The sequence below is a fragment of the Plodia interpunctella genome, chromosome 14 (genome assembly GCF_027563975.2).
Source record: "Plodia interpunctella isolate USDA-ARS_2022_Savannah chromosome 14, ilPloInte3.2, whole genome shotgun sequence".
NCBI lineage: Eukaryota > Metazoa > Arthropoda > Insecta > Lepidoptera > Pyralidae > Plodia > Plodia interpunctella.
In genome coordinates, this window is record NC_071307.1 from 2,043,857 (window position 1) to 2,063,297 (window position 19,441).

General features: G+C 36.9%; 3 protein-coding genes across 3 annotated transcripts; 1 reads left to right on the forward strand and 2 right to left on the reverse strand.

The window, feature by feature from the left end:
* Nucleotides 1-308: 308 nt before the first annotated feature.
* On the reverse strand, nt 309-1,758 carry colt (congested-like trachea). Its single transcript, XM_053754297.2, has one exon. It carries the CDS (start codon nt 1,614-1,616, stop codon nt 720-722), a length of 897 nt encoding a protein of 298 aa, XP_053610272.1. The 5' UTR covers nt 1,617-1,758; the 3' UTR covers nt 309-719.
* Nucleotides 1,759-2,059: 301 nt separating this feature from the next.
* Nucleotides 2,060-12,429, forward strand: Marcal1. Its single transcript, XM_053754295.2, has 14 exons — nt 2,060-2,541; nt 2,696-2,811; nt 3,199-3,299; nt 3,554-3,688; nt 4,157-4,262; nt 4,854-4,937; nt 5,426-5,606; nt 7,677-7,827; nt 8,034-8,198; nt 8,875-9,028; nt 10,051-10,182; nt 10,990-11,115; nt 11,228-11,287; nt 11,477-12,429. The coding sequence occupies exons 1-14, from the start codon at nt 2,187-2,189 to the stop codon at nt 11,735-11,737; spliced, it is 2,127 nt and encodes a 708-aa protein (XP_053610270.1). The 5' UTR covers nt 2,060-2,186; the 3' UTR covers nt 11,738-12,429.
* Nucleotides 12,430-14,166: 1,737 nt separating this feature from the next.
* Nucleotides 14,167-16,357, reverse strand: LOC128675135 (serine protease inhibitor dipetalogastin-like). Its single transcript, XM_053754298.1, has 2 exons — nt 16,205-16,357; nt 14,167-15,720 (listed from the first exon to the last, which is right to left on the reverse strand). The coding sequence occupies exons 1-2, from the start codon at nt 16,212-16,214 to the stop codon at nt 14,894-14,896; spliced, it is 837 nt and encodes a 278-aa protein (XP_053610273.1). The 5' UTR covers nt 16,215-16,357; the 3' UTR covers nt 14,167-14,893.
* Between the last annotated feature and the right edge of the window lie 3,084 nt (nt 16,358-19,441).

The window sequence follows — 19,441 nt, forward strand, 5'->3', positions numbered from 1 at the left end:
GTCAACTTGTTTTCATATTTATATGGTCAATATTATGCCAAGTTTTATCCTATAAGAAGCTATATACAATGATAACAATGGCAAATTTTGAATTAATTACTAGATAATAATTAGATAAGTGTTGTGTAAACTACCTAACTAACTGTGTGTATAATATTCAAGACTGGTTGGCCTTTAATACCCTTTCATGTTGTCATTCAGACAGAGAACTTTTAAAGTGAATGAATGACCTTTAACATAAAATAATGATAATTGTTATGATTAAAATTATAAATGTGGATTACACATATGTAAATAACACACAAAAGGACAAAATATATTATTTAATACTTTTGCATTATTACAACACTATCATTCCTGTATTTAATATTATCACAATTATTTAACAAATAACTGTTTATATGTGATTCAGGATGTTAACAGTATTGTTCTTGTTCCGTCATCTCCTTGCCCTCCTCTACACAACTAAAATTATATGTTCTTTGAGAAGCTAGTCATTCTATGATAAAATATGTTTATGTACATAGCAAAGTACTTTGATTTGCGCTTCGTTTTAAAATATTATAAAATCTAAATTGTCATGTATATGGAAAAAATATTTAAAAAAATTGTTGATTAAAGTAGCAATTGACAATCAACAGATATAATCTTTTGACTATCTAAATTTACACTTAAACATACTGACAATATGAATATTTCTATACAAACTGCTAAATATATCAAAGTCCTGGAGCAATCCAGTTCAGGACACTCACAGCAAGTTCGAAGCCTGCAAAACAAGCTGCATTGGCTGGGAAAGCCCGAATCATCACTGGAGTGACACCTTTGTACAATGCAATTGGACCTTCCTTCTCTAGCAATTGCTTGAACACATCTCTCATTCCATTGGGGTATGTCCCTTCAGGTGCAGTCTGCAATCTACTCTTTAAAACATCAGCCGGCATGCCCACCAGCCAGTTAGCTATACCAGCACACCCTCCTGCCACCATTGTAGCAAACATTTTAACCTTGTTAGAAGCATCTTGAGGAACAAGAACTTCTTTTACCAATTCATAAGTCATGAAGTACATCCCGCTGGCTGGCACATCTCTCAATATGGTGGCCACACTGCCTTTGTATATACTTCTTATTCCACCCTCTGCATATAGCTGCCTGGCACAATCGACCATGCCATTGTATTTCTGAGGTGCACCACCGCCTTGTTGAATTTGCAGCAGACATTTTATGCGTTCTCCTGGAGCCATGATGGACGTAGTGAAGATCCCAGAAAAAGCGCCCGCCGCAAATAGTTCAGTCTTCGTCAACGGGGCCTCGCTATCACCTTTAATTAATTTTTTACCGAGACCAAAACCGAAGAAACTAATTGCAAAAATTGGCGCAACTCCAGTTAGTGGCGCAGACATACCCTTGTATAAACCGCGAAAACCCTCCTTTTGGATCGTCTTTTTACAACAATCCCAAGTACCAGTGTACAAGGGGGTCTCCCCTGGTGCGGGAAGTGGCATAGTTTGCAATCTAACTTTTATGGTGTCCATGGGATGCCCTGCGAGAACTGTACACACACCACCAAATCCGCCACTGATGAAATATTTGAAAGGACTACTATTTTCCGACATTATGGCAAGTTTTTTTGTCAAGTATGTATTATAAAATTACAAAAAAACTGAGCTTAAAATCTACTTTCTAAAACGAAATGACCAAACCACTGCTTTGCTTTGGCTGCAGCTGTTGCTCAAATTGATAGTAATTTGACATTATCAAACTCAAAGTTCAATGTCCAGTTACGTTCCGGTTATCAACGAAAAACAAATATATTTACCAATATTTATTTAGGCATTCGATACAATAAAATAATTTGGCACACTAACAAAGAGACTATGTAGGTACGTAAAGACCAAATTCAAAGAGAACCCTCTTCTCCATAGCTGTTTTTTTTTCTCCGTCTTTATTTTTCTTCCCTATTTGCCGAATAAAAGATTTCTTTCTTTCTTTTCTTTCCCTCAGAAGGAGAATAGAAAAACGGAACGAAGCAAGTCTAATGTCAATGTCAATATTGTCAGTGAATTAACTTCAAAAATTAGCGCATTTGTCGTGTATTTGTATATACCTATTTATTTTGTGTTTGATTTTATTTCTTCTCTAATATACATTCTTTGATTACTATTGACTATCAAATGTGATTCGTAATGTCGTGTACTAAAGAAGAAATTGAGCGAAAACGCCTTGCCGCATTACAAAAAAGACAGAATAAAGTTTTGATTCCAAATCAAGGAAATTCTCCCAGACCTGCGTTTAGTCCAAGTGGTCCATTGTGTCCGTCGGACATTGGCCCAATACGAAATGGCCAGCATCAAAATCGCAATTTCCATCCATATTCGAAACCAGGAACCAGTTCAAACCAGGTTGAGAATAAGGTTCCAGTGGGTAAAGTAGTAACTGGTACAGTGTACTTGATAACTGAAGACAGGTTTGAGGTGAAGCCTTCTGAGTTCTGTGCACCACTTATCAATATTTTCAAGACAATTTCTTCTAAAAGCTATGGTTGGTAATATTTTTTTATACATTGTTTATTTTATTCTATTGCAGTGACATTGCCTTTTATACTACAAAAACTTGTGTTTCAAAAGGCAAAGCTATTAACATATCTAATTGATATATCTGTGTTTTTATATTTTAACTTGTTGGATATTTTCAGATTCAAGTTCAAAGCTATGGAATTTCTCCATAAATGACTACCATGAGCTGATGAAAAAAGTGGCTCCACTTTCTCCACACATAGTTCTGGGATCCCTTCCAGCCTATGTTTTGAAGGTAGAATATAATCTCATTGACAATTCCAAATTCAAATATCTTATATTAATACAGGCCACTAACTTGAACATATCATTTTAGACAGCACTAGTACTACTGAGTTAATTGCCAAATATGTAATGCTTATTAAAAGTATATATTATTCTGGTCAGTATATCATGTTTTATAGCTTTAAGATAAGTAGCCGTTTTTATGCCGCTGTACTGGAAAAGTACACAATATCACTAAGTACAAATGAATGCCACTCTCCTGCTGTTCTTGGGCTGTTAATTCCTCCTACAGATTCCGTTTGGTTGGTTTCCACTACACTACTTGGATAAAACATCATTTCCTGAAGGTATATCTTTAGCTTTGTTGTGTAAATAGTAATCTAATTAATTTTTTCAGGTTCTTAATGAGCAGACAGTGGATCCAAATAGCATAGATCTGTCTCCTATAGAGGCAACACTGAGGCATAAACTGATGCCATTTCAAGAAGAAGGGGTCCGGTAATCTTATCTCTTTTCATATGGAACAGTAAAAAGGGTGACATGACTAAACTTTAAGCACAAGATTTTTAAGAGCATAACCCTCTCTTTCTTTGCTGTGTATTTTGGGCTGTGACCACGAAGCCTGGGTCCAATGAAAAAAAAACAAAATACTGGCCGTCAACCCTCCTTGGGAATGCTACTTCTGTCCACCACTAGCTGCCAAGGCTGTGAGTAGCTTAATCGCCTCATATAAAAATAAATGACATTTTCAGGTTTGGCATATCTCGTCGCGGACGCTGCATGATTGCGGACGACATGGGGCTAGGCAAGACGTTCCAGGCATTAGCCATCGCCAGCTACTACCGACACAACTGGCCGTTGCTCATCGTCACCACTTCTTCTATGAGGCGAGTTATGTTTAACATTAAATACAATACATAATATTATTGTACTTATTACTAGTGGCCTGTTCTGGCTTCGCTCGGACAAAACTAGATTTATTCCTTTCATACATAAATAACCCCGTTTTTCACTTCTTTTCCTCATAAAGTTTTACATTATGATTGCATGTAACCAGCCTAAAACAATATTTTAAATTTAGACTATAAAGTAAAATCCTTGTCTAATAAGCTTAAAATATACAAAATTATAAAATAAACAAAATTTGGGAGAATTAGATATTGGGAGGGCAAATTAGAATTTTTTCAAGTATTCAAGTTACTAGTTTTTTAATTAAAAACTTGAGTGTGCGGGCAATTTATGTGACACCATAAATTGCAGGCATTGCAGGGTTGCAGGCATCCATAGGCTGAGGTGACCATTTCCTGCCTGTTTGCGCAGTAACATAAAAAATTGTATTTTTTTTTTTTTAACAGAGAGACATGGCAAAGCAAAATCCACGAGTTGCTGCCGTCTGTGCCTCTCATGAACATCGTCACGCTCAGCTCAGGCAAGGACACGCAGCTGGTGGCCGAAAGACATGTAAAATTAACCTTGTAATATTATAAACTAGCTGCGGCCCGTGGCTACGCTCACAGAAGATGTGTGTTTTTCATATAAACTTTCAGACCCCTTGGAGCCTAGGCCAACTTTGTCTTTAAAAACTCAACATGTCAAGTGCTGTAATGAGGGGTGAAACTTTGTATGAAACAAACTTTCATCCCCTCTTACAGTATTTTAGTGGCTTCGTGCAACAGTCATGTTGTTAAGCTCAAGGTAGAAAAAAATATATGTGTTTTTCATACATAGTTTCACCCCCATTACAGCACTTTAGGGGTTGAATTTTTAAAGACAAAAGTGGCCATTGTATATTTAACAGTTTTTGTACCCAGAGTTACAAGAGTGAGACAGACAGTAAAAATTACAGAACTTCAAAGACGTCAATTACATAAAGTTATCACTCACTAGATGTTGTTCGGGGCTTCGCTCCCGTGGGATAATGTACCTTTCTAACGGTGAAATAATTTTTGAATTCGGTTCGGTAGTTTCGGAGATTACGCGCCTCAAACATAGAAACTTACAAACGCTTACCTCTTTATAATAATAGTATAGATTTATTTGTGTGTGTTTCAGACCGAGGTTGTGATAGTCAGCTATAAAATCACAAGCATGCACACAGACCTGCTCAAGAGCAAGAAATTTGGCGTAGTTATTATTGTAAGTATCACTTTATATACAGTAACACGTCATTATCCCTAACGGAGAAGATAGAGCCAAAAGAAATAAAACTCGAAGGACATGTTAGATAGCCGGCGGTGGTGGAATTGACATTCTGAAATAGCTGATGTTGATAGCGCCCATCGGTTATAAGAAGAATCTCTAATTATTAGTATTTTCCCTTGATTGACTTTTAAAATCTACGTGAGAGGGGAGGCAGCTGTTTATATTTATTATGAAAATGTTAAAAATAGTATCATATTTCATTGTATTATTTAATCATAATAATTCTTAATTGGATGAAAACAAAAAAACTAAAAACTTATACCAAACTCAAAAATGAACCAACTTTTAATCCAGCGCCATTGTTACAGTCTATAAATTATTATTTTTACAATGATCATAAATATGTCTATTTTATTTGAGAGCATAAACATTTTTTACAATTTTCTGATTTTGTCATATCACCCTATTGTTTTATTTTGTAGGATGAATCTCACTATCTAAAGTCGCACAAAGCGCAATGCACCATAGCTCTGAGTGGAATAACGAAGCAGTCACAGCGAGTTGTGCTGCTGAGTGGAACACCCGCATTGAGCCGGCCAGCGGAGCTCTACACACAGCTGACTCTCATTGAACCCAAGATGTTCGGGTCTTACACCGAGTACGGTGAGTGTATATTCTAATTTGGGATAACTTAACAGACTTAATATAACATCGTAGATTATTATAAAAATAACATATATAAGAAACTATAATTAATAATTAAATCGAATGTTTTTCTTAGGAACACGCAGCCATTTTATTTAGGTTCTCGAGAGAGAGAGAGAGAACAGAGACAAGATCATGGAAACAATAGAAGTTACATCATAGACACTAGCATGTTATAGTTTTAATTATTATCTTCGTACCTTATGTACATTTTTACCTAGTGGCGCTATTGTGTATACAACTAAATATTAAAATATTTCTATATATGTATAATATTAGGTCCTTACATATGAAATTGGCGTTTGGTATAGGAGGAACAAAAAGTCGAATATTTTTTAATATAATATATTTATTTATTCAAAGTAAGAACTATTAATAAACTCAAAGATTATCTATGCACTTTTGCCATCTCATAGGTAGTTCATTGATCCTTTTACTAAAAAAACCATTCGGACGGGAATCAATCATCAAAAATCTTTGAAGGCGGTTTGGACTGCCCTATCGGAGTTGAATTTCGAAAAAAAATGGTATTCTGTTGGATCAAGGTCCGGGGAGTACGGTGTTTGTCTTAGACATTTCAATGGAAGCTCCTCTAATTTGGTAGCCGTCTGTTGTGCAGTGTGTGGTCTAGCGTTGTCGTGAAGCAGCAATGGCGTGGAGCGATTGACCAGCCTCGGTTGTTTAGCAGAGCTAGCTTTTAATTATAGACGTCTGCCGTAACCGTCTGGCTAGATTTGAGAAAACTGTAATGAACGACACCGGCACTAGTCCACCAAACGCTTACAAGTAACTTTTTTGGGTCAATTTTCGCCTGGGGCAGGATTTGGCTGGCTGACCAGGGTCCAGCCATTGCGATGAGCGTTTCCGATTATCGTAGAAAATCCACTTTTCATCACAGGTAATGATTTGACTTAGAAACCTTCATTATTGTGCCGGTTAAGTAATGTAACGCAGCAGTCAACGCGCGTTTGCTGGTTTGCTTCACTCAATTCGTGAGGTACCCACCTTTCAAGTTTCTTAATCTTCCCAATTTGCTTCAAGTGGCTTAAAATAGTTTTATCACTAACACCGAAGCCTACCTCGGACGTGGTTTGCGATGGATCCGCTTCCACAATAGCTTTCAATTCTTCATTATCAACTAGGGTCTCTGGACGTCCACGGGGCTTGTTCTGCAGGTCGAAATTTCCAGAATGAAACGTTGGAACCAAAAACGCACTGTATTTTCTTTTACGACCGCCATACACATCATTAACCCTTCGAGCCGTTTCCGCAGCACTGGTGCCACGGTGGAACTCGTACTCGTAAATAACGCGATATTTCAAGTTTTCCATTTTGTAAACTGAGTGACGCAAACAGAAAAATCAGAAGAAAAAAAAAACAAATGAATGACGGTTAACGAAACACAAATACATGTGTAAATAGCTGTATAAATTTGAATTTGCAATTCCAAACCAGAGAGGAAAAATTTGTGATTAAAGTGGCCAGTACAACAAAACGCCAATTTCATATGTAAGGACCTAATATTATTTCGATATCAATGACTAACAGAAACTATGTGTCATTCCAGATTCAGTGTATGAAAATTATTAATTATTAAGCAATATTATTTTTTGAACATTTTTTTCTGTTATCCAAAATTGGCTACTACAGGACAGGCTTGATGCTTAGTGTGGAGCTATCTGTAAAAACGCATTGTAAACATTTTTGTTCATTAAATATATCTAATATCAGATCACAATCTACCCGTGTACCAAATTTCATAACAATCCATCCAGTAGACTTTGCCTGAAAGAGTAACAAACATATATCCTCACACATACACATTACAAACTTTCGTATATAATATTCTAGCTGCGCTCCAGATCTTCCATATCTATCGTTCCTTTCGTTTTTACATCCCTCTCATTCTCTGCGTTCCATTTCTCACGGTGTTTTCGGAGATTACCCGCACCAAACACACAAACGCTTACCTCTTTATAATAATAGTATAGATAAGAGATGAGATACCTATAAGAAGAAGGTTGTCAGGTAAGCGTTACTGCGCCGGCAAGCAGACCGGCTTCGGCTGGGACATGAGCGGGCAGTCGCACCTGCGCGAGCTGCGGCTCGTGCTGCGCCGCGCGCTGCTGCTGCGTCGCGCGCGGCACCAGGTGCTCGCGCGCTTCCCTCGGAAGACTAGGTACTTCTTCTTCTAGTACTTCTTAGCGATCGATTGTGTTCTATGTTTGGCTGTCACACCTCGAAGCCTCCATGGCGATACTATTATTGTCTATCAGCTATTTGTCGCTTAAAGCTCCCTACATATAATTTTTTTAGATAGCTACAGCGCTTTCTTACATTCCAACAAATACATTCAGAAGTAGACCTTAACAATATCTATTACAGAGAAACAGTGATTTTAGACCAAAGCCTGCTGCAATTCACAAAGGAAGCCCGCGACGAATTGTGTCAAATGGCGCAGAACTACAATACGACCAGGAGTTCGGAACGCCACGCCGCTCTCATCACTTACTTCAGCGAATCTGCTAAAGTTAAAATACCTGCTGTTTGGTAAATTTTTTTTATTGCTTGCTATACAGCCATCGTCCATTTTGGTAACTAAACTTACTTATACAACTTCTATTATGGAAGTAACAACGAAATCGCAAAAATTATCAATGTCCTACCTAGCTTGAGGAATATGTATGGATCGTCGGTGGAGTTTACTCTAATACGAAAAATCGTTCAGTATCATGGACTGAGGGTGTAGACAAAATGTCTCCAATGATCAAAAAGTCATCCTGTATATCTACATCCATGTTTTATACATACTACATAATGTTTTATATAACATAAATAAATATAAATATATTAGAACAAAACAAATAACTATATAAAGTTACGTAGCTAGCTCACTTCGTAATTCCATACTTACCATATCTGTATATCTGTACTGCTAATCCCTGGAACTGCTGGATTGATTTTAATGAAACTTTATTATTTTATAGCTTAATAGGTATAGTTAATTTAGAAAACTGAAACACCTGATACAGCGTCATACATAATAGAACCGCTTAACTTTAAGACATACGAAATGCCTATTAGCAACCTGATAAGCATGTTCACGTACAAAAATCGAAGATCTGGAACATCTGATGTGGCGATAAGTCGATAGTGTCCACGCGAACGAAATTGCGGGCATCAGTTACTGAATAAATGTTTTGTCTTACAAGATATTTTCTTCCAGTAAATACCTAAACCAATTGCTCGACGAATCGTCCGAAAAGTTCCTGATTTTTGCCCACCACCGCAACGTAATAGACGCTATATGTCTCACTCTAGACGAGCGCTGTGTCTCTTACATCTGTATCGTGGGCTCCACACCCGCCAACACCAGAGCTGTGAGTATATTTTCATCACTGCATGTTTAAAACAGAGCCCCCTCCGCGTCTGTTTCTGAACTTTCTCTAAAACACGCGACGAATTTTGATGGCATTTTCACTACATATTATTCCCGAAGGTTTATACATGCCGCATGTCCCTAGTAGATAACATGTTTTCTAATGGACATTACTCAACGGCCCATGCTAAGCTTGTGTTGGGAACCCTATAAACATGTAATGGGAGCGAACTATCGCCTCAATTTTAAGATCATCCCTGGCATCCAGGTGTGACGCCTGGGGAACCTGTTGTTGTATATATATATCCAGTCTTAAACGCTTTAACTGCGCGTTTCAGACTTGTCGGTTTCTATCTTTAGCCGACCGTAGCGCCATCTATTCGTAGTGTTGCGAATCATATTTGCGGCTTATATCGTTTTGTTTATTCGAAGTTGTACATGTGGCATGCGGTAGATGTCGCCACAGACAGAAACACATGAAAACACAAATATTTCATGTGATCACAATTACAAACGTATGCCGAACTGGGAATCGAATCTGGGACTTCCAGTTTGCGGTCGGTCGTGGTGACCTTCATGGTCACCACGACCGACCCATGGAGGTCAAGATCGGACCACGAAGATGAGATAATCCTACTAATATTATAAATGCGAAAGTTTGTGAGTATGTGTGTTACTCTTTCACGCAAAATCTACCGTATCGATTGTTATGAAATTTGGTACACGAGTAGTAGTTTGGTAGATAATAACCTGGTTATAACGGTTATGATTATAACGGGTAGATAATAACACATAGGGTATTTTTTATCCCGAAATTCCCACGGGAGTGAAGCCCAGGGGCGCAGCTAGTAATAAATAAATATATGTGGACACTTTAGAATGTTTAAGAAAAATACAATTTGCACCAAAATGTATTTCGTTCAGCATTGTATTGACATTTTTTACCCATCACAAAAAGTGCACAACGCCGCTAAAGAAGTTTTCACTTCAAAAAACTTATCCACGTCTGTATTTATTCCCAAGGACCTAGTGGACAAGTTCCAACACACTCCGTCGTGTCGATGCGCAGTGCTCTCTATAACGGCTGCAAATTCTGGCCTCACGCTCACCGCGGCAGGACTCGTGTTGTTTGCCGAGCTCCATTGGAACCCCGGAGTGAGATTATATCAATATATTTTTATTTATAATTAGGTGCCTATATACAGGGTTACTGGTATGTAACGCATAACCTTCCAAAGGCGCATAAGGTACATAGAGACTTCGATCTCTACTAGAGACTAGAGATCGTAGAGTCATTCAAGTGGTCGAAACAAAAGCATTTTTAACCCCCTCACCCTTTGGTGATACGTGGTGAGATTTAAAACCGTCTTGGCGCAAAATGTCCTTCTCTCACAATGTCCTTTCTCATTATTTCCTTTTCTCGAAATGTCCTTTCTCAGAATGTCTTTTCTCATAATGTCCTTTTCTCGAAATGTCCTTTCTCATAATGTCCTTTTCTCGAAATGTCATTTCTCAGAATGTCCTTTCTCATAATGTCCTTTTCTCGAAATGTCCTTTCTCATAATGTCCTTTTCTCGAAATGTCATTTCTCAGAATGTCCTTTCTCATAATGTCCTTTTCTCGAAATGTCATTTCTCAGAATGTCCTTTCTCAAAATGTCCTTTTCTCAAAATGTCAATTTCTCATAATGTCCTTTTCTCAAAATGTAATTTTAATAAAAAAAAACAGTTTTAATCGTTTGGTTATCTAAATTATCATCAAAAACACACAAAGACATTTTGAGAAAAGGACATTATGAGAAAAGGACATTTTAAGAAAAGGCATTTTAAAATTCGCGCTTTTGACGAAAAAATACATACACGAGACATCTTTCTACACCCCCCTGCCCCCTAGTGATATTTCGTCAAACCCTAACCTCCCCCCCCCCCTTCAAGTCTCACGTGATTAATGGATGCTGGTCAGATCCTGACGCAAGCGGAGTCGCGCGCGCACCGCCTGGGCCGGCGCGGCGCCGTGGTGGCGCGCTACCTGCTGGCGCCCGGCACCGCCGACGACCACATGTGGCCCATGCTGCAGGAGAAACTTAACGTGAGTGCACTGTACATGTACCTATGTATGTTCCCTGGCCCATGTAATATATGGAATGGTCCTGATGTTAGGGCCCTGGCAAAAGCTAATAAAAACCTATTCTTGTCTTCAGGTTTTGAACGACGTTGGACTAAGCCACGACACATTTGAAGATTCCACGACAAAACATCAGGTAAGTAAATAATTTTTTATACTTTTTAGATTATTTCTTTACTCCTATCGCAATTTCTTGTATCCTATTATATGTACATACAGTGGAATTAAACTTTTGGATATTTATTTCACTCCATTTTGAAGATCACAGATAAAGACTGATATTTTTTTTAAATCATACATTTTTACAACATTATATTTATTACAGGAAAGCAAAAACAATATGACGCAATTCCTGAGTCCTGTAACCAAAAACAAAAACGATTACATACCCGGCACTAATATACGGAAAGACTCGATCAAACCAAACAAACATAAAGACAATACGAACGTAACTGATGATAAGACTGATGACGAGATAAACTTGCTCAACGGTGATGAAAAATTGATTGACGAGTTTTGTGAAAACGGTGATGATTCCTTTTTCGATAAAGAAGGCGATGAGCTGTTAGCGAACATTGATTTATGATGAATTATCTATAGAAGCATTTATTCTTCTTCATAGTCGTATTCCTCATGGCTGAGGGTCGTGGTTATTACGTGGAATGAACAACACTTCATAGTCGTATTCCTCATGGCTGAGGGTCGTGGTTATTACGTGGAATGAACAACACTTCATAGTCGTATTCCTCATGGCTGAGGGTCGTGGTTATTACGTGGAATGAACAACACACAACAACTTTCTTGGCATTATTAATGGAGTGGTTTGCCATTGCCTTACCCATTCCACAAACAATAAGAATCAACTAGTGCGCAGGTTTCCTCATGATGTTTTCCTTCACCGGTAGCAAGTGGTGATCGATGAAAACTACTATACATGAGTCAGATTGGTATACAAACTCATGAGGCACGAGTAGGATTCGAACCTAGGACCTTTCGATCCACAGGCGGGCGTCTTAACCATTACACCACCACCGCTTCTGAAGCATTTATATATACTTAAAAAATTATACTTAATTGTAAAAAAACAAGGCAAAATTTTTAAAAATAACCAGCATTATCGGTAGCTTTCCTTTTTTGATAAAAACGTCACCCTACTTTTAAAGCTAAGTCGAGTAAATAATTTCGAAATTAATAAGTGTACCTAATATTTATAGATGAAGTGGTCGATTGTATGTACCTATGTGATATTAAAAAAATAAACAGTTTGTTCTAAGTTAATATTTTTGTTTCAATATTAAATTAACCAATATTAATGTTTTCTCACGTAAGTGTTGTTTACACAACCATATTGTTAAATGTGTTAGCAAATAATCATACCTATGGCAGATTCCACATGTGCAGTCAACAAAATAAATCGTCTTTAATACGTTGCGATAAGGTCTAAAATTGCGTGAGGTTTGTTGTACCTTTGCCGTCGAGTGTATTACAAATATAACGACACGAAGGTCGTCGAGGTCCTTTATTAAAATGATAATAATGTTTTGCATAAGATTCATTAATCTTGGGCGGGTGACAACGAGAAATTATTCAATGACATGTACTTTCCTTATGCATACTGTAAAATTTGCGTGTCCGTCTGGTTGTACAGGTCGGAGTTTAGAACGCTCGGCAAAAGTAAATAAATAAATATATATACGGAGAAATCACACAGATACTTGTGTTATGGGTTACTAACTCAATGATACTATATTCTATAACAGATATACACATATAGATAAACATCCAAGACCCAGGTCAATCTGAAAAAGATCATTTTCCATCTTGACCTGACCGGGATCGAACCCGGGACCTCCACTGTAGCAGTCCGGCGTGATGACCATTAGGCCACGGAGGTTGTCAAAAGTAGAGGTGGCAGCCGGCGCATAAAAAAAAAACGGCGCCCATAGTAATTTGCCTCCTCTACTTTTGCCGAGCGCTCTAGGGCACGACGTGTAACCTACAGAGGAACAAACTTATCGATCCTAATGAGAAGAATCACAATCAAGCCCGGCAACTATACCTATGACAACTACACGACATCATAATGTCGAGGCAATGTGATAAATAAGGAAGCTTATGGCGTATATATTTCTATACATTCTCTGACGAAGCGTGAAGAAGCTCCTGGTCGCATAGTGTCTCTTTCGTATAATGACATTTTCGCAATTCGCCTCGTTAGTAAAATGTACTTTGCGCAAATTGCATCTTTAGCAAAATGTCTCTGCAAATGGCAAACTCCGATGAAGCGCTACTTTGTTCATTTTGCGAAAGGGGCATTGGCTATAAAAACCGCTAAAAATGATATGAAAACCTGTCTGAGGGATGTTCGTGTTGGTTGCCAAAATATCCTTACATATATGTAGGTATTTAATATAAAAAGAAGTCAATCGACTCGCGAATTCCAAGCATTTTATATTTCCACTGTAAAACACATGGTCATAGTTTTGTTTGTTCAAGTGATTAAATGTTGGTGTTTATTTTAAGAATGTGAGGTGATAAAAAGGTACTAATAAAAGTTTGTAATGTTTTATTTACCAGGAATGGCGGCAGAAGTGTAATTATGTGTTAGTACTTATATCATTTCTATGTTGAAATGTTTATTGTTGTTCTGTATTGTATTCCAGGCATTTCGCGATAACATTGTTTTTGAAGTACTTAGACAATATATGACTGAAGTTAATGAGGAATTCAACTAAGCTATCTTGCTTAGTAATGGTAGTTAGGTACGGTATTATTATACGTTAAATAAACTTTAAAATGTTTTGGAAATAACAATAAATGTAAACATTCAAAACAAAGTTTCTTTAACGAAAATTTTTGTTATTTAACAATTTTGTTTTTTTATATAGGTATACCTACCTATTATATTGGTATTTTATATAGGTAGGTCTAATGTTTGAATGCCATATGCCGTTAAATCTACGTTTTGTATATATCTTTTCTTAATTTCGTGTAATAAAGTTTTTATAAAAATAAAAAAATATAAATTCCACCTTTATTAAATTTCACTTGATGACTGTTGACAGGCGGTCATTAACATAGAAAACTTACAAAAAACTTAACAATATATAAAGCACAGCCGAATCATGTATAACAAGAAGCTAGGCACAATAAATATATAATTGCCACAAGTATATATAAAAGTACAAATAAATTTAAATTGTATACTTATTTAGTGACAGCAATTTCCCCAATAACCATCCAAGTTGTCATCTTTTCTAAAATATAAAACAACTTTTAGGGTATTTTCGTATTGCAATTCTAGTTTTGCTTAATTAAAACTAGATCCGTCTTACTAAAAAGATTTAAAATTATGTTTAAAGTTGAATTAATACTTTATCTTCACACGTTTAGATTTCACATGCTTAAGACATTTCCTTTTTTGTCGGTATCTTTTCATTCTGGGCGGATATTGTATTTATAATTATGACATTGTTAAAAATCCTTTAGTAATAACACTGTAAATTACTTATTAGAGTGGTTTAAAGGCTGGGTCAAATTAAATGCTATCCTGCTAATATTATAAATGCGAAAGTTTGTGAGGATGTATGTTCTCTTTCACGCAAAATGCACTGGACGGATTGTTATGAAATTTGGTATACGGATAGAATATAACCTGGAATAACACATAGGGTACTTTTTATCCCGAAATTCCCACGGGAGCGAAGACCAGGGGGCGCAGCAAGTACTACAACCTCAAAATTTAAACATCACAGGGTCCGTCGTGGACTAACGCCGCACTGGGGTTCCTGCACCTCATGATGCAAGCGTTGCTGTAGGTCTCTCCATCAGACCCGCAGACCGGGGTCAGCTCCCTGGTGCAGGTACACGAAGCTACCGGCTTGGGGATATCAACTATGTTCAGACCGCAAGGGCCGCTCTTGGCGATGGATAATGATGGGTCGTCTTTCGTCGCGCAATTCAGCAAGCATGGGTTATTATATGTCCTGCCATCGCTGCCGCACACTGGCCTCATGTTTCTCGCGCACGCACACGTGTCTATTTTCGGGAGGTCGACAACTTTGACCGGGTCCGGGCAAGCGCCGTAGCCCTGCAACGATAAGCTCGGATTTCCTGCGGTGGCGCAGTTTAACATGCAGGGGTTAGCGTAAGTATTGCCATCGCTGCCACAAACTGGCATCATGTTTCTTGTGCAGCTGCAACTTGGTGGCTGTTTGGGAACTTGATGCTCTACTCGTTCGCAAGCCCCGTAGCTTACCAGTGACAGTTGTGGGTTTGTTGCAGTCGCGCAGTTCAGTAGGCAAGGGTTAGCGTAAGTCTTTCCGTCGCTGCCGCAGACTGGCCTTCCTTCGCGAGTGCAGACGCATTTGGGTAGTTCTAACGTCAGAGAGTCTGCATTCGGGCATGGGCCCTTGCCAACCAGCCTTGCCTGGCCTTGACACCTCAGGGAGCATTCGTTCGGGTAAGTTCGGCCGTCGTCGCCGCACACGGGTTTGTAGTCGAAGGTGCAAATGCACGGGTTCTGTGGCATGGCCGTGGCCACCCCGACAGCCACTAATACTAGCAGTCCTGGAATAAAATAATTTGATTTACAAAATTAAACCTGTCTAACAATGGTACTATGGTGTCTTCCTTCATCCATACCTATTGTTTCTAATTTTCCTCATTTTACTTAGTGTTAGTAAATTAATTGGAGCCTTTTAACTTGTATGTAATTACGAATAATTGTCAACCTCGTTTCGTCCTCGTGTAATTAACAACGTAGTACAAGTATAACAATAGAATTTAACCAAGAAAATCAAGTTTGATTCTAATAAGCTAGTAGTATAGTACTGTTTGAAATTCTTAAAAAAGATTATAATGTGTGATTTACTACACTTATGACATACAAGACACTTATGACAGCAACTCTAAAATTAAAAATGTTTTTAATGAGACATCCTAATTAAATAACTGCGCACGTAAAGTTTTTTTTTAATACGCGCAGATATTTAATTTACATTCATATTAAGAATATAAAATGACATGGCTAATATTTAAAAAAAGAACTTACCGTAAATCATATTGTGTTTCGATTTTGTTTATACTTTAATTATAATGTTATCACAGGTCACTAGCGCTCATGGAAATCTGTGTTAGGTTCGTATCTGGGCAATAGTCCGCTATGTAATGTTGGTAGACTGTCATAACATCGTTTATATAGTCGTTACAAGCTTTACCTCGTGTTTATGTTTATTTATCCCGCAGCGCAAGGCGTGAATCCCCGCTGACGTCACGGCGTAAATACAGCATCTTGGTTTTCGGAATTGTTTTCTGTCAACTTGAGATGTCTGTAGTAAAATATTGTTATTAAAACAAACATGCGTAAAAGGTAAGAGTAAATTTTCCTAAAGTTGTCTAGACTACGTGCTACAACCCATCAAATACAAGTTCCCAAACTCGGGACCTAAATTTACCAATATGAATAAATATAACAGAGTTTAATTAATAATTTTACATTTTATTAACTTATAATTATACAGCATGATATCTTATATATTGGCTTATACTCAGTCGATGGTACTGAACAACTTTTCATATGGAAGCAACCTGAAAATCGCGAAAAAACATCAGCTGATCCATTACACTTTCCACAACTTAGGTACCTATTTCGTTTTCTAAATTCTTTTTCGACAAAGCATCTCTTCTCAGTAATTCTTTTCCGTTAGTAAAACGGCTCCTATTGTCGCTTTTAAAAATCGGTTTATAGATCCTGATTTGTATTTCTTTCTTCCTTTCTATCTGTTCTGTTGGGCTTTATATTAAATTCCTTCTCCCCTTGTATAATTGACCAAGCGAGCGAAGTGTCTGATTTTGATGAAACTTAAAAATTATGTCAATAGTATTTTTAAGGTCATGGGGCTTCAAAATCGGTTCAATGGTTTTTGAATATATATTTTTTTACAAAATTGTTAATATTAATAATTGTTATATAACAACTATATTACATGTTATATAACAACTATATGTTTATATACAACTAGTTATCTTGTTATTTAGGAATATAATAATTTATAACGTCTTTTTATTCTTTTTACACAACTAAGTACCTAATAATTAGACAGCTTCTAGTCTTGTTTTTCTTATTCCACTTTAACAGCAAAGTTCGCCATTGCCTTGTTACTTTTTTAGTTTGAGTTCTTTGCTCCACTACGCCAACACAATATTCAGGCTGTTTTTCATTTTGCATTTTAACTGGATATTTATAACTGTTGATGTCGGCTTTATTCAATATGTACATAAGCTTTAGTAAGCTCTTTTTTTAAACTTAGGGTAGGTACCTAACGGTTTTATTTGTTTTTTTTTTAATCACACAAACAAATAATACCGAACGGAGGAATACTCTCGGTTGAGTAACTAGATACTAACATCCTAACTAATATTACAAATGCGAAAGTAAGTTTGTTTATTACCTCTTCACGCTCTATCTACTCAACCAATCTTCTTGAAATTTTACATACATGTAGTTTGAAGTATGGAGAAGTTCATAGAGTAGGTACCAGATAATAAATGTTACAGCGAAAGGGCGCTTTCAACGGATTCACAGTCGTGTATTTTTCGCCCGTGTCAATTTCTTTGTTTGCTTATTTACATTAATTACCTACAATTAGTTATTCGTCATGCCCGTAACTTATAGGTATTATTGCATCTGCGTGACTGTATCCGAAGTACTTGTACAGATGACTCAAGTTACAATTATAAATCGTGCGATAAATATGCTTACCCGCAGTGTTGTTAAAATGTATAAATGATATAAAATATTATATTAGGTCCTTACATATTAAATTGACGTTTGGTATAGGAGGAACAAAAAGTCGAATATTTTTTAATATAATATATTTATTTAATAAAAGTAAGAACCATCTATGCACTTTTGCCATCTCATAGGTAGTTCATTGATCCCTTTACTAAAACTATTCGGATGAGAATCAATAAAATCTTTGAAGGCGGTTTGGAGTCCTCTGCCGCATCTGTCTCTCTGTTTGTAACTCAAAGAAAGAAAGAAATCATTTATTCGGCAAACACATAAAATCCAAACATACAAAAGAGTACGTACGAATATAGATCGAATACAATATGTAAGCCGAAATGGCGACCAGCTCAGCATGGTGCCAAGGTATCAAGCCAAGGCGCTGATTTTTGATTTCAGCTGGAACCAAGTACAAAAGTAGGTAAGGTGGCAAAATAAACAAGTTAATATGTACGGAAACAGAAACAAACAACAGCAAACAATAGGATTAAACATATACTGATTTAGGAAAAATGTAAAAAAAGGAATAAAGATAAATTACATGGAAGCTATGGAATATATATATATATATATAACTAACTAAAAATAATTCAATGTATTGCCCTCAATTTGCCGCAATAAAGTAAACTCTTTGATGCGTTTACGCACGGAATATTGTAACAGATGACAAATTACGAAGAGGGGGAGGTAAATTGTTCCAGATTTTAGCTGCGGCATACTTGAAACTTCCTTTACAAGCTGTTAATTTGTGACTCTGAACAATAAGAAGGCCAAGGCGAGATCTAGAAGACCAGTTTAGCTTTTCTAATAAATATGGCAGTTTACGGTATTTAACAATTCCAAAGAGGAGAGTAGATAGATGGATGTAGCGGCGTGACGACATGTTTAGCATTTTTGCACAATTGATGAAGGGTGATAGGTACATGTTATCGTGGTGGAATGTTAAAGCAATATCTTGCACAAGCATTTTGAACTTTTTGAATGAGTGCCTTAGTTTTTGCTAAAAGTCGCGGTCCATAAACAGAGTCAACGTAATTAAATCTTGACAAAATTAATGATTCAGTAAAATTTATACGAAGTTTAAGGCAAAGATAATCTCTTATTTTGTATAAAAGTTTTAAACGGTAAAAGCAGTTACGGGAAACTACTATGTATGAATGAAAACGAAGTTCAGAGTCCATCAACAGATCTAGATTACGAGCTTCTGAAGTAGAAGTAATAGACTGTCCATTTATGTATAATTGTGGCGATTGAGATTGAATTTCATTTAATTGGTGCTGAGTGCCTAGTATCATATACTTAGATTTATTTGGGTTTAAGTGGAGGAAATTCAGTTTAGACCATTGGTTCAACCGGTCAAGATCATTGTTTAATTTTGAAACGGCTGAATTAACACTATCTGGTTTGCATGATATATATAATTGAAGATCGTCAGCATACATATGAAATTTAGCATGTTTTATAGAGTAAGAATGTCTGACATGTAAAGAATGAACAACA

Excerpts from the sequence above, each read along its gene's own strand:
- colt (XM_053754297.2), bottom strand. The coding sequence starts at position 1,616 with ATGTCGGAAAATAGTAGTCCTTTCAAATATTTCATCAGTGGCGGATTT.
- Marcal1 (XM_053754295.2), top strand. The coding sequence starts at position 2,187 with ATGTCGTGTACTAAAGAAGAAATTGAGCGAAAACGCCTTGCCGCATTA. Across the intron at positions 3,689-4,156 it reads GTCACCACTTCTTCTATGAG|AGAGACATGGCAAAGCAAAA; the intron begins GCGAGTTATGTT and ends TTTTTTTAACAG. Across the intron at positions 11,288-11,476 it reads ATTCCACGACAAAACATCAG|GAAAGCAAAAACAATATGAC; the intron begins GTAAGTAAATAA and ends TATTTATTACAG.